The sequence below is a fragment of the Musa acuminata genome, chromosome BXJ2-9 (assembly GCF_036884655.1).
Source record: "Musa acuminata AAA Group cultivar baxijiao chromosome BXJ2-9, Cavendish_Baxijiao_AAA, whole genome shotgun sequence".
Classification (NCBI taxonomy): Eukaryota; Viridiplantae; Streptophyta; class Magnoliopsida; order Zingiberales; family Musaceae; genus Musa; species Musa acuminata.
The window spans coordinates 15,789,091-15,802,136 of NC_088346.1; the positions used below are offsets into that span (position 1 = coordinate 15,789,091).

The 13,046-nt window shown below is 39.5% G+C and overlaps 1 protein-coding gene across 1 annotated transcript; it reads left to right on the top strand.

The window, feature by feature from the left end:
* The first annotated feature begins 7,731 nt into the window (after positions 1–7,731).
* Positions 7,732–12,655, top strand: LOC103998474 (protein NRT1/ PTR FAMILY 7.2-like). The gene is made up of 6 exons (XM_009419956.3): positions 7,732–7,985; positions 9,485–9,523; positions 10,169–10,307; positions 10,592–10,809; positions 11,007–11,569; positions 11,671–12,655. The coding sequence occupies exons 2-6, from the start codon at positions 9,488–9,490 to the stop codon at positions 12,515–12,517; spliced, it is 1,803 nt and encodes a 600-aa protein (XP_009418231.2). The 5' UTR covers positions 7,732–7,985; positions 9,485–9,487; the 3' UTR covers positions 12,518–12,655.
* Positions 12,656–13,046: the final 391 nt, after the last annotated feature.

The window sequence follows — 13,046 nt, forward strand, 5'->3', positions numbered from 1 at the left end:
GCAATGATGATTGATACTTTACCTTTATCATAATATGAAAATTGATATAAGGGTCTTCCCTTCTTTTTCACAATGACAAAGGGGGAGCAAGAATTTCTAGCGTGGACATCATGAAAAGAGGCAAACTAGCTAGCTTGCATAATTCACGACGAAAGCAAAAATTGCACTTCTCAAAATAGAAGAAATTGCTATCTTGAACATCACCGATAATTGCTAGCTTGAAATCTCAAGAAAATGTAAAAATGTTCTATCTTGCCTATCTCAAGATGCTAAACATGCTAAACTTACACTTTGCAAAGAAAGCAAAATTGTAAGCTCAAATATTGCAAAGGAAGCAAAAATTTGCTAGCTTGCAGCTTGCATATTTCAAGAAGCAAGAGCTGCCTTCTTGAACATCTCAAAATGGATAGCTTGCATGTTGTAAAATTTTTGCTAGCTTGCATTATGATAAAAACTAAAAATTATATTACAATTTGAACTCCTACTTCTAAACACATTAGAGTTGGAACCTCTCCTTTTTGTTGATGACAAAGGGGGAGAAGTATGAGGTTATGCATAAGTTCATGATAACATGTTGCAAGTATTCAAGATGAATATTACAATGACTTGAATTCAGTTTGAATTCAAGGTTCTATCAATATGGCATATTGATAGGGGGAGTTTGTTTAAACTCCGGGAGTCAAGTTTAACTCTGTCATCAATTGGTTATCATCATCAAAAAGGGAGAGATTGTTGAATCTCGTATTTGATGATGAAACCAATTGATAATTGTGTTTATGTTTTAATCTATGTTTTGAGTGATGCAGGATGCTTCGATCAGGATGAGACAATTAAAGCAGGAAAAATCATGCTGGGGCCGGAGGAACATGTCAGAAGATTGGACGTCGGACCGGTAGATCGGTCGACGTATTGACAGAAGGCTTCGGGCCGTGAATTTGGGCATCGGGCCAAGAAGAGCGGGTATTGCACTAAAGATATTAGAGTTACAGAGTCAACTGACCGATTGGGCAATAGGCCGCAGGAGAGGACAATGCGTCGAAGAATCGGACGAAGCGTCGAGGGACCAATGATATGCCGGATAACTTGATTAATGCTTAGTATTAATTGTCTAGATCAAAGTTTATTTTACATGTGTAGGATTAACTATGATGGAAGTAAGACATGTAGCAGGAGTTGCGCCGGAGTCAAGACCATAATCACATTGGGGGTTCGAGATTTTGACAGAAGTCCGAACGGTCGTCGGAGGTTCTATGGGAACAAATCCGAGAAGTCCAAGAGCTTGCCAAAGAAGCTCATCGGAACTCGCCAAGTGGATCGTCGCAAGTCCAGGAGTTTGCCGGAAGTCCGCCGGAGCATCGTTGAGGGTTCGTCAGATGTTCGCCGGAAGTTCACCGAAAGCTCGCCGGAAGAAGTGATTGATGCACTGGAGCAAGTTACAGTAAATGTCTTAAGAAATATCATAGTTTGCATATAGATTAAGCTAGGAATAGGAGGTGATCCCATTAACTTAATTTGGGGGCAATTAGGCCCTTGACAGACCCAAATTGGGCCGAATGGATCAGCCCATTCAGACCCAAATTTCCTGGCCGGCGGTGGCACCGCTTGGGTCGATGGTGGCACCGCCCAGGAGCTCAGTCTCCTAAGAAAGCTGGGCGATGGAACCGTCCCAGTCAGGCGGCGGCACCGCTTGGGCTCAGTCTCCGAGTGAGACTGGGTGGTGGTACCGCCCCTGTCAGGTGGTGGCACTGCCAGAGCTTGGTCTCCGAGCTCTGTTAGGCGATCGTACGGCCCAATCTGGTGGTAGTACCGCCAGAACCCAAAAAATTCGAGAGATGACATTTTTGAGCTCCAAATTTAAACAAGTTTGGGGCCTATATATACCTCACCCTTTCCTGTATGAAAGGAAAATTGAAAGCTTGAGCTTACTTTGTGTTTTTAGAGCTCAAAAGTCTTGTAAAGGCTAGAAGTTCTCCTCCCTCTTTTCTTCTAAGTTTTGATCTTTTAAGAGAGGAGAGAAAATTATGTAAGGGTTGTCTCCTAAGCCCGTCAAAAGGAGTAAAACTGTAAAAGGGTGGTTGGCCTTCGCCTATTGAAGGAAGGCCTTTAGTGGACGTCGATGACCTCGTTGGAGGAGGAAGCCAAAAGTGGATGTAGGTCAAGATTGACCGAACCACTCTAAAATTGCGGTGCTCTCTAGTTTGTATTTCTTCTTGTTGCTTACCTTACTACAAACCTCTATATGTGCTTTACTTCCTTATTACTTTTGCTGCACTCCTTTACGAACTCGCTTTCAAGTTAAGTTTCCGAAAACTGTTTTATGTCGGAAACGATTGCATCGTACGAACGCAGTTTTAATCGTCGAAAGTTTTTCGCTACACTAATTCACCCCCCCCACCCCTCTTAGTGCTCTTGATCCTAATAGATAGCCCAAATAGCATAACCGACTATTCATATAAGCCTTCTCTAGTTTTAAATGATGTTTTCCACTCATCTCTAGACCTTATTCTTATTTGGTGATAACCACTCCTCAAATCAATTTTAGAGAAAATAGAAGCATCACACAATTGATCAAGTAAATCATCTAACTTTAGAATAGGAAAATGATAATCCATTTTGATTTTGTTGATGGTACGATTATCCATACATATTCTCCAAGAACCATCCTTTTTAGGCACCAACAAGGTTGGAATTGTATAAGGACTCATACTCTCCTGAATTAACCCCCTTTTCACCAACTCATCCACTTACCTTTGAAGTTCTTCATGCTCCTTGGGACTCATTTTGTCTCTCAAAGGTGGAAGGCCATGTTGGAATCTCTTCCGGTACAACATCTTGGAACTCCTCCAGGATTGGTTTCATGATTGCTGGTGTCTCCTTGTATTGTTCATTCTCCTTTGCTACTACTAGAGCCAAAATATAAGCACCGCTGTCTAATTCACCCTTGCATTTATAATAGGATATAAAAACGCTAACTTCCTTTTATGGTGCACTGATTTCAGAAGGTTATAATGGAGCTAAAATAATCTTATTTTCATTCACCTTAAAGGAATAAGTATCTTTGTAGCCATCGTACAACACCCTTCTATCATAATGCCAAGGTCTTCTCAACAATAAATGACAAGCATCCATAGGAGCAACATCACATCATACTTTATCTTTATAATACTTGCTAATAGAAAATGAAACTAAACACCTTTTAGTTACCTTGATGTCATTTCCTTTTTGGAGCCAACATAATTTGTAAGGATGTAGATAAGGGATTGTGTCCAACTTTAGCTTATGCACCATCTCCAAAGATACTACATTCTCAAAGCTGCCACTATCGATGATCACCAAGCACATATTGCCAAGAGAAGTGCATTTAGTGTGAAACACAGTCTTTCTCACCCAACTTTCATCCTCGGCCATATAGGACACTTATAAGCTACGTTGCAATATAATAGATAAACCATGATCAGTATAAGTAACATCTTCCTCATCATCATCATATTTTGATTCGTCGTCGACTTCATCTTCTCTTCCATCATTATGACTTTCAATTAACGTAATAATTCTTCTATTTGGATAATATGAAGCAATATGCCCAAAATCATAACATTTGAAGTATTTTTGGCCACTTGAAGTAGAAGAATTATGTGTTTTTTTATTGCCAGTAGATTCTTCACCCTTGTCTTGCACTTTCGATATTACCTTACTTTGGATAGTAGGCTTAGAACTTTCTCCTTTTGTATAGCCTTCTTTTGAACCATGTCGAGAACTCTTTTCAAACTTTTGTTGCTTTTTAACTTTTAATGCCAACTTGCTCACATCATTTAAAGACTAATATGGCTATAGTTAAACAACTTTAGCAAACTTATACTTCAACCTCCTAAGAATCTTGCAATGGTTTATTCTTTTGGCTCCACAAGCTCTCCTTTTAACATTAGATTATCGAATTTTACAGTATACTCCATATCAAGATCTTTTTGCTTGAAATCATGAATTTTGAGAAAGATCTCTTGCCTATAATTGTGAGGTAAATATTTTTTCTTCGGCTCCCTTTTAATTTTCTCTCATGTCACGATTTTACTCTTCCCCTCACGTTCTCTTTGTTTCTTCATATTTTCCTACCAAAAAGATACATTTCGTTTGAGTTTGAGTGCCACAAGTTTTACCTTCTTTTGTTCTGATGGTTCATGAAAATTAAAAATTCTTTCTATTGTATTAAGCCAATCGATAAAGTCTTTAACATTGATTTTACCTTCAAACTCTGGAATCTCCACTCATCTTGGACTCCATGTCTTGTCCGAAATCTTCTCAACTCCCTTGGAAAAGGAGATGTATCATCATTAGAAGTAAACTCTTGGATATCATTTTCATGCTGGTTGTTTCTACTTCGAAGTTATTCAATTATTTTATTTTTTTCTTATAGACTACGCAGTAATCTTCGTAGCTGTAGCCTCAATGACTCAGCATCATCTTCATAACAACTATCTTCATTAACTATATCTTTTTCATTCCGCCTTGCTATGATCTCTAGTATTTAGCTCTGATACCAAACTTATACCGGGGGATAAAATGCAATGAATTTCGAAAGAAAAACTGATAGTATAGTTGTATTCGCCGGAATAAGTTTTTCGATTAGAAAAGGAATGAACTCACGATAATACTTTAATAAGATCGAAAAATAGCTTATCACTAAGTTTAAAATCACAAAGGATACAAAAAGTTTGCCACCTTAAAAAAATTAAACAAGGATATAGAACTGAAAAATAAAAGACTCACGACTCAAGGAAGCATCCAAGAGACAAAGTTTAAGAGAGAACTCTAAGAGATTTCTATCACTATCCTCAGTTCTTTCTAATATCTAAATAATAAAATAAGTACTAGTACATGAAACATCCTTTCATGCATAGAAAATTTTGAAATTAAGTGTTTTACAATTGGTAACCAACTTCTTTAATACGTTCCTTAGCCATGAAGAAAAGTATCTTGAAATAGCTTTAACTTTATATAGAGAATATGCTCATGAACTATTATAATTGAGTGGGCTGAGTTGAAAACTATAAGACAACATTATGGGTTGAAAAATATACTATAACATCAATAAGGTTCATATGAGTAGATTGTAGCAAATTAGATACTCCTGTGTCAATTTCTCACATCTTGCTTTCTCTCTCTCTACCAAAACTTAAAGATACATAAAATATTTATAGAAGAACTAAATCTTTTTTTTTCTCCACGAGGTTTCTTCTTTTACTAGGATTTCTTATCCCACTATGACACTGACTTCAAGAATATCAAAATACTTACAAATCCCAATAATCTCTCTCTTGATAGGTATTTTATCTACTTTTATGTCTATTGAAAAAAATATATATACTTCACACTCCTTCTAACTTTTGTTACTCATCCTCATTGAATCTCTGATCAGATCGTTTGAACTTTGATACCATTTTATTACGAAGGGAGAGAAGTAAAAAATCATATGAGATCAACTACAAGGACTTTGAGTTATACCCACTCAAGTATGATTCTCCTTATATACATTTTACTTAAAACTAAAGAACTTCTCTCTTAATCCTCTCTAGAAATCATAAAGATCACATAACCAAAGTATATTGATTCTCTTTGTTAGTAAAGTCTTAAGACTCAAGATATATTTATTGGAATAAATCCTAAAATAAATCCTAAGATATATTTACTAGTATAAATATAATCAAGGTTCCTAAAATTACTTAGCAACCTTAACATAAAATAAAGCAAGTAGAAAAGTTTTTCGATGGTCATTTACCTCTTAAAGAAAATGAATCTTTTACTATTCTTGCATGATTGACCAACCAATCAATTTATAATGTTGAAGTAGATAGAAAATGTCAATAATAGAGTTCAACAAACTCTAGAGTTTCATTTTCTTTTTTAAGTCTTATGTATCAAATATTTTGTATCTTATTCTATGACAATCTTTCTTATTTTATCATTTATTATAGCTTATTGATTTTTTTTTTTTTGCACAAAGAATAAGTAGTGAGCCTAGAATCCCAATTGTAGGCTATTTTTGATTGCAGTACCTTAACATCAGAGACTTGCGACCACAAGAAAGTCGATTACCAATATCATTACGTAACACAACTTAAACCATCAACAATCCAAATAAAGATCTATCATAATTTAATTTAAATCATCCCTTGATAGATTTTATCCATTTAATTTAGAAAGAGACTCTGAAGTTGGTATATTTGAATATGTAGCTTTATCATAATTTCAAACCATAGTAATTATTCTATGTAAAATAAATGCTGGAGAGCAATGAGTATGAGAATACAAATGATCATTTCTTCCTTTCCAAATTCACAACGAAGTTGTTCCAATAAGTGGAGTGAGTGTTCCACTGGCGCCACCACACAAGATGTCACCATTTACCACTTATCCATTCATCAATGAAAAATGAATACCAAATTTTTGTTGCATAAATTCCCAAAATATAAAAAAAGGGAAAGAAACAGCAGGATTTCGGTTCAAAATAGGAAGAGGATGTAAAAGTTTTTGTCGGATGGCAACATGCCTTGTGTTCGATCTCTCAGATTAGTAGATGAAAAGGTTGCAGAATATGGTGTTGTAGTGGAGGCAGGTCAAGCATCATTAGTGCTGAAGGGGATATGGTACGAGATCCGTAGTCATCTTAGCATTTCTTAGTTCGGATGCTCCGTTTTCAGCCACATTTCCTCAAGCAGGGCGAGGCTGATAGATGTTCGCAAAGCAGCTGATGTCACTCAGCTCCTTTCCATGGTGCGATTCGTTTACCACTGTTTCTAAAGATGTTTTCTTTGCCTTTAAATTCTCCCATCGCGCACTTGTCTTGACGCATGAAAAAGGCGTTTGATTGTGTTTGACAAGCGGGGGAATGCCTGGGAAACACATGGTAATCGAGGAAGCCGAACAGAGAACAACAACAAAAGACAAGACAGGAGGAGCAATAGTTTCGATGCATGATGCTTCTGAGGAACCATTTTCTAGTCCTGTTCGTTTATTTTGAGAATACTTTCACTCTTCTAACAACACCAACCTATAACACTTCCAGAATGGCGGAAGGAGAAGGTTTCAAGCGCGCGTGCGACGGGTGAGAACAACGAATCTCTCTTCTTCCTCCCTATTCTAATTCAAAAAACAAACAAATTCAATTGATTTTAACATCTACTTTTGTTTTTTTTCCAGGAAAGCGTGTCACGTGCGGGCGCCTATTCTCTCCCTCCGATTGCTCGTCCCGGTGGGATCCCTCTATTCGCTGCGAGGTGCCCGCGCCCGCTGCGGTCTAATTCCGGCCCACACCGGTTAAACCGGACGTGCCGTTTGACTCAGCAGCACCGGGACGCCGAATCAGTTTGTTCACGATACCAAAGCCTTCTCCCACCGCCTTCCGACATACCCGTCACCACTCTTTGCGCTGCGGCTGGAGGCTTGACGGATGGGACCCGCTGCCCCTCCGTTGGTAACGAGTGAGGTTTGCCCGCGGGTAACGTGTGGACGGGGTGCGACGAAGCCCAAGCAGGGCGGATCTGGGAGGAACGCAACGGATTCCAGCTGGCTTGACCGTGGCTTATCTGCTGAAGGTGGCGTACGTGTTGGAAAGAGGTCGGGATCGTCATAAATACGAGGGGCTCTTCTGTTCCTGCCATCACCACACCTCTCGTCCCAGACTCATCGCCCCCCCCTCCCCTCTTTTGTTCCATCGTTTGTGAATGAGGTCTCTCCTCTTCTCTTCCTCGTCCAATCAGATCGACTGTTCCATAGCCTTGCGGTGTCTTTCTTGCCACAGGTAGTGCCGTTGCCACCACAGGGCTCACGTAAATGCCTGTAGCTTCGCCGGTCACTCCTGTTGTTGCACGGCTGGCTCCCACGGCGTGCCCTCCGATCTCCTTCTTGACGTCGCTCTCTTCCCCATCTCCGGAGTCCGCGGCTTACGGCTTCAGGGGTGATACCACCACCTGAACAATATCCATAAGGAGGTAATGTGTATGTCTCGATGTTACCTTATGGGTTTGTCTCTCTTACCTTAAGGATATCACTTCATAATCTGAAACTTCTTTTCGGGAAAAAATTTGTATGAAACTTAAATCTAGAAAGCCGAGACTTACAACCAAACCTTTGATTATGTATGACATAAATTAAGGCTCGTCGGAAAAGAAGTCGGGAAAGTAGTATCCGTTACATGTGTTGATTATTTGTTGTTGCCGTTCAAAATTATAATTGTTCTGAAAGGCGTAACACCAACAGTTCTTCATGACTAGATGACAACAATTCTCGCAATGGTTGTCGTATTTTTTTAGTAGTTCACTAATTTTTGTTCTCTCTCACATACTAATCGATTTCAGTAATGGACCAAATTTTATTTACTCTACTCTGTTGGATCTCGACGTAGTGCTCCCTTACATCCACATTCATTAGAAAGCAATGAGAAACAAATGTTCCACTTATGTGGGTTCAAGACACATGCGAACACTCCTGATCTTGTGAATGCACTTCAGATAATGATGCATTTTGGATGTTTTCAATTGAATTGGTGTTTAAATGTAGTTGCATACATGTGCTTGTTCTTTCTTTTCAAGATGCTGGTCTCCATTGCTTAATGTCAAGGTTGGAATAAGGAGTTTGTTCAGCACATATTAGAAAAAAAAAGGATACTGTTTAAATTACATTTTGTGGTGAGAAAGATGTACTATTATATAATTCTCGGTGCTTACAAATTTGATGTCCAATTTTGTTTGAAAATCTGATTTGATCTACTTGCTAAAGAGGATGTCAAACAGGAATACAAGTTCTGAATGAAGTGAAAGGATCCTGGATTGATGTCTCATGATAATTTCATGAAATGACAATACTTGTAACCAGAAACAGCATATCATACAGGAAGCACAACAAAATTGATAGACATGTTATCTTATCGATGTCATAACTTGTTGCTTTGAGAGATCAAGCAAGGTGACACCTTTGTAATCGTAGTGCTCCTTTTTTGTTCCATCATTAGTCATGCTCATTGAGCATAACTTGTTCCTTTGAGAGATTAATGCTCACTGTTTGCTGTTGCAGGAAAGAAAGATTCATTAATCTCTCACAGTAGCACTATCTGATAAACTTGTTGCTTATGTTTATCGTCATTGGATATCATTTCAGTTACATCAATTGACAAGCTGATTACACAACAAGAAAAATCTCATAGTCCGTCTTAACAGGGGAAGCTCCCCATTGATTTAAGTAATATAATGTTCATAAGCTTCTGGTTAAAACCTCCATCTATTTATAACAGCCAAGACACTTAGATTTAAGCCTACTTTTTTTTGCCAAGATGCATTCCAAATGTACAAGACCACAGAAGCTAAAAGGTCATTGAGAAATTATTTAATTTTTGAAATTATTTAATTTTTGGATTACTTTTTATCTTTGGATAATTAGCTTTTACAGAATTATCTAACCAGGTTGTCTTTCAATATTTTATTGCTTGATATAGGTAATGGCTTCTTCAGATTCAACAAGCACCCTTCCAAAGGTGAGTCAACAGAAAAATTAGATAAATATCGTATAACTGGTAAGACTTGTTGCATATGGCAGGTTCCTTGCGAACTGTTTGATGGCCATAGATTGTGTAGAAAAAATTGTTCCATCATCAAGATGGAATAGAATAAATTAAATTTATTTTTTAAACAAAAAAAATTGAGTTTAATTTTTTCTTTTTTCAGGTTAGATTAAAAAGTTATGCATGTCATATCCAGCATGCTAGTTCTGCAAATTATGCATTTGGCCTCAACTAGATTTTGATACTAAAATTGTAACTTACTCATGATAAACATTAATAGAGTAGATGAAGTGTAATTCAATTAACATATGGGCTAGTTGTTGTTTTTAATATTAAGAGAGAGTTTGATGAAAATTTTCATGACCCTTTTTATCAAAAGAAAATTAGTTGCATTTCTTTAAGATTCAAAATTGGTTGCATTTGGCCTCTACTTGTTTTCACTTTTTGCAAAGACGACTTAGGTCTTCAAAATTGGTTACTATTGCTCTCTTAGCAAGTCATTATCTATTTAATAAACCATCTTTCGTCAAGGGATGGTTGTTGTGATTTGTTGCATCGTCATTGCTTGTGTTCATCCTGTCACTGATATACTGTCTTCGTTACTTGTCATACTTGAAGGAAAAGCCTTTTGGAAACTATAGCGACCACAAAGATAGAATGATTTCTCCAGTTACTGAGGATGGTTCAGTGGACCGAATGGGGAAACCAGCAGTCAAAGCAAGAACTGGAAACTGGACATCAGCAGTCCTCTTACTAGGTAATTGAAGTGTCAATCCATAACATAGCTTTTTCTATATGTTATATGAGATGGACACTGTCTGTCTTTGTAGTTATGATTTAGACACTATAGAGTGATAGTATCTTTATGCTCTGATTCTTTAGTGTTGTAGCAGCCAAATATGATTAAACTTGTTAAAATGGAAAAATTATTTGGGCTCCTACACAATACATGCTTTTTGGCAATTGGAAATTAACCATTCCATCTTTATTTTGGCATCCTTCATTTCAGTAACTATGTAAACGATCACTTAATTTATGCAGTTAATTATGGCCTCGTAACCTTTGCATTCTTTGGCGTTGGTGTGAATCTTGTTCTGTTCTTGACGAGAGTTCTACAGCAAGACAATGCTGATGCGGCAAACAATGTGAGCAAATGGACGGGCACGGTATACATATTTTCACTGATAGGGGCATTCATGAGCGACTCTTACTGGGGCCGCTACTTGACTTGCTCTGTCTTCCAGATGATCTATGTGATGGTATGCTTCAAAACTTCCATTTCCTCACTTTTTTAGATTCAGTAAAAATTATCTTCTTTTCATCGTGGATGATGATGCTCCGTTACATCAAGCCACCGAATCTTGTACTAACAAGAACAATCAGTTGAACAGATTGATCTAAATGTTTTGCTGAAAAGAAGATTCATCGAAGTCTGTTCTCATGTGTTGTTTAACAGGGTTTAATGCTTTTGTCGCTGGCATCATGGCTTTTTCTGGTTAAGCCATCGGGCTGTGGGGATGGCCAACTAAAGTGCAACACGCCATCAACCCTGGGAACTGTGCTCTTTTACATATCGATCTACTTCATCGCCTTTGGAAATGGAGGATACCAGCCATCCATTGCTACATTTGGATCAGACCAGTTTGACGAAATGGATCCCGTCGAAAGGCATTCCAAGATAGCCTTCTTCAGTTATTTCTACTTGGCTCTAAATGTCGGCTCTCTCTTCTCCAACAGCATCTTAGTCTACTACGAAGATTCTGGTAAATGGGTACTTGGCTTTTGGATTTCGGCTGGTGCAGCTGCTGCTGCCCTTCTGCTCTTCCTAGTTGGGACTCGACGTTACAGACATTTCAATCCTTCTGGGAATCCATTGACGAGGATCATCCAGGTCTTTGTTGCTGCTACACGCAAATGGACTGTTGATGTCCCAAGTAACTCGGACATGCTCTATGAAGTCCAGGGAAAGGAGTCCGCAATCGTTGGAAGCAGGAAGATCCTTCATAGCGAGGATTTCAGGTAAGGGTTTCAAACGACGTTCTACTCCCATGCAAGTTGGTTGTTCACTCTTGTTATTTTGGGCTGATCTGAGATCACAGAAGAACTGGTTCTTGCTGCAGGTTCCTCGACAAGGCTGCAGTTCCAACTGGTGAAGACATGCATGTGCAGGCCATAAAGAATGACCCATGGCAACTGTGCACAGTGACTCAAGTGGAAGAGGTGAAATGCGTGCTGAAGATGCTCCCCATATGGCTTTGCACCATCATCTACTCGGTGGTGTTCACCCAAATGGCCTCTATTTTCGTGGAGCAAGGCGCCACAATGAACACTAACGTTGCGGCGTTCCGCATCCCAGCCGCGAGCATGTCGGTGTTCGACATCCTTAGCGTCATAATCTTCATCTTTATCTACCGGAATCTGCTGGTTCCCGTGATGGCCAGGATTTCAAAGGAACCCAAGGGAATCAGCGAGCTCCAGCGGATGGGGGTGGGATTGGTCATCGGGATGCTGGCCATGATCGTCGCTGGAGTGGTGGAGGTGGAGAGGCTCAAGCGAGTGGTTGTACCTGATGAGCCAAGCTCGCTCAGTATCTTCTGGCAGATCCCTCAGTACGCGCTGATAGGGGCTTCTGAGGTGTTCATGTACGTCGGGCAGCTGGAGTTCTTCAATGCCCAAGCACCGGATGGGATAAAGAGCTTCGGGAGCTCCCTCTGCATGGCCTCCATCTCGCTTGGGAACTACGTCAGCATCATGCTGGTTAACATCGTCACCAGCGTGACGTCCAATAAAAATAGCCCTGGGTGGATACCGCGGAACCTTAACTCAGGCCACCTGGACAGGTTCTACTTCCTGCTTGCCGCTCTCACTCTGATCGATTTCATGGCCTACTTGGTCTGCGCCAAGTGGTACAGGTGCATCAAGCTTGACAATGACGATCGGCAGGAGAATTTAGTTACCGCACTGTAGTCTATGTCTGGTTTGGAGCTGCTGCTGTTCTCGCGAGACACAACTTGTTGTTTGCCGCTGCTCTCTACGCTTGAATCTTTTCTTTCCCTTGTGCTACGTGGGCCTGTTGGGTTAGTACTAGTAGGTGCATTCTTAGTGTTGTGCCTTCACTGATCCATCAATCGTTGAACTCTCGTAGATAAAAGCTTCATCTCATTTGGGAAGTAGATGGCTAGAATACAATTCGAAACTCTGTTTTCTGCACGCTATCTCGGTATTGCAGCTGTTTTCTTCTCTTTGTGAAGGAAGAAGAGGTCCATTTGACTATTGTTATCTGAATGCGGGGCAATGGACTATATGTTTCTTCTCCAAGGCGTTGTGATGAGTCTGAGAAGAAGTCAACTAAGGCGGATCGACCCTCTTGATAGTCAATCGACAAGTCCTAATGCAAAGGGTCTTCTCGGGGTGCCCCTAAGCTGTGGGGCTTTGCTCTTCTCAAAATCTTAATGCACTCTGGTGTTTTTTCAAGAGAAGGAGCTGCTGCGAGCTT

Excerpts from the sequence above, each read along its gene's own strand:
- LOC103998474 (XM_009419956.3), top strand. The coding sequence starts at position 9,488 with ATGGCTTCTTCAGATTCAACAAGCACCCTTCCAAAG. Across the intron at positions 10,308-10,591 it reads ATCAGCAGTCCTCTTACTAG|TTAATTATGGCCTCGTAACC; the intron begins GTAATTGAAGTG and ends TAATTTATGCAG. Across the intron at positions 11,570-11,670 it reads CTTCATAGCGAGGATTTCAG|GTTCCTCGACAAGGCTGCAG; the intron begins GTAAGGGTTTCA and ends TTCTTGCTGCAG.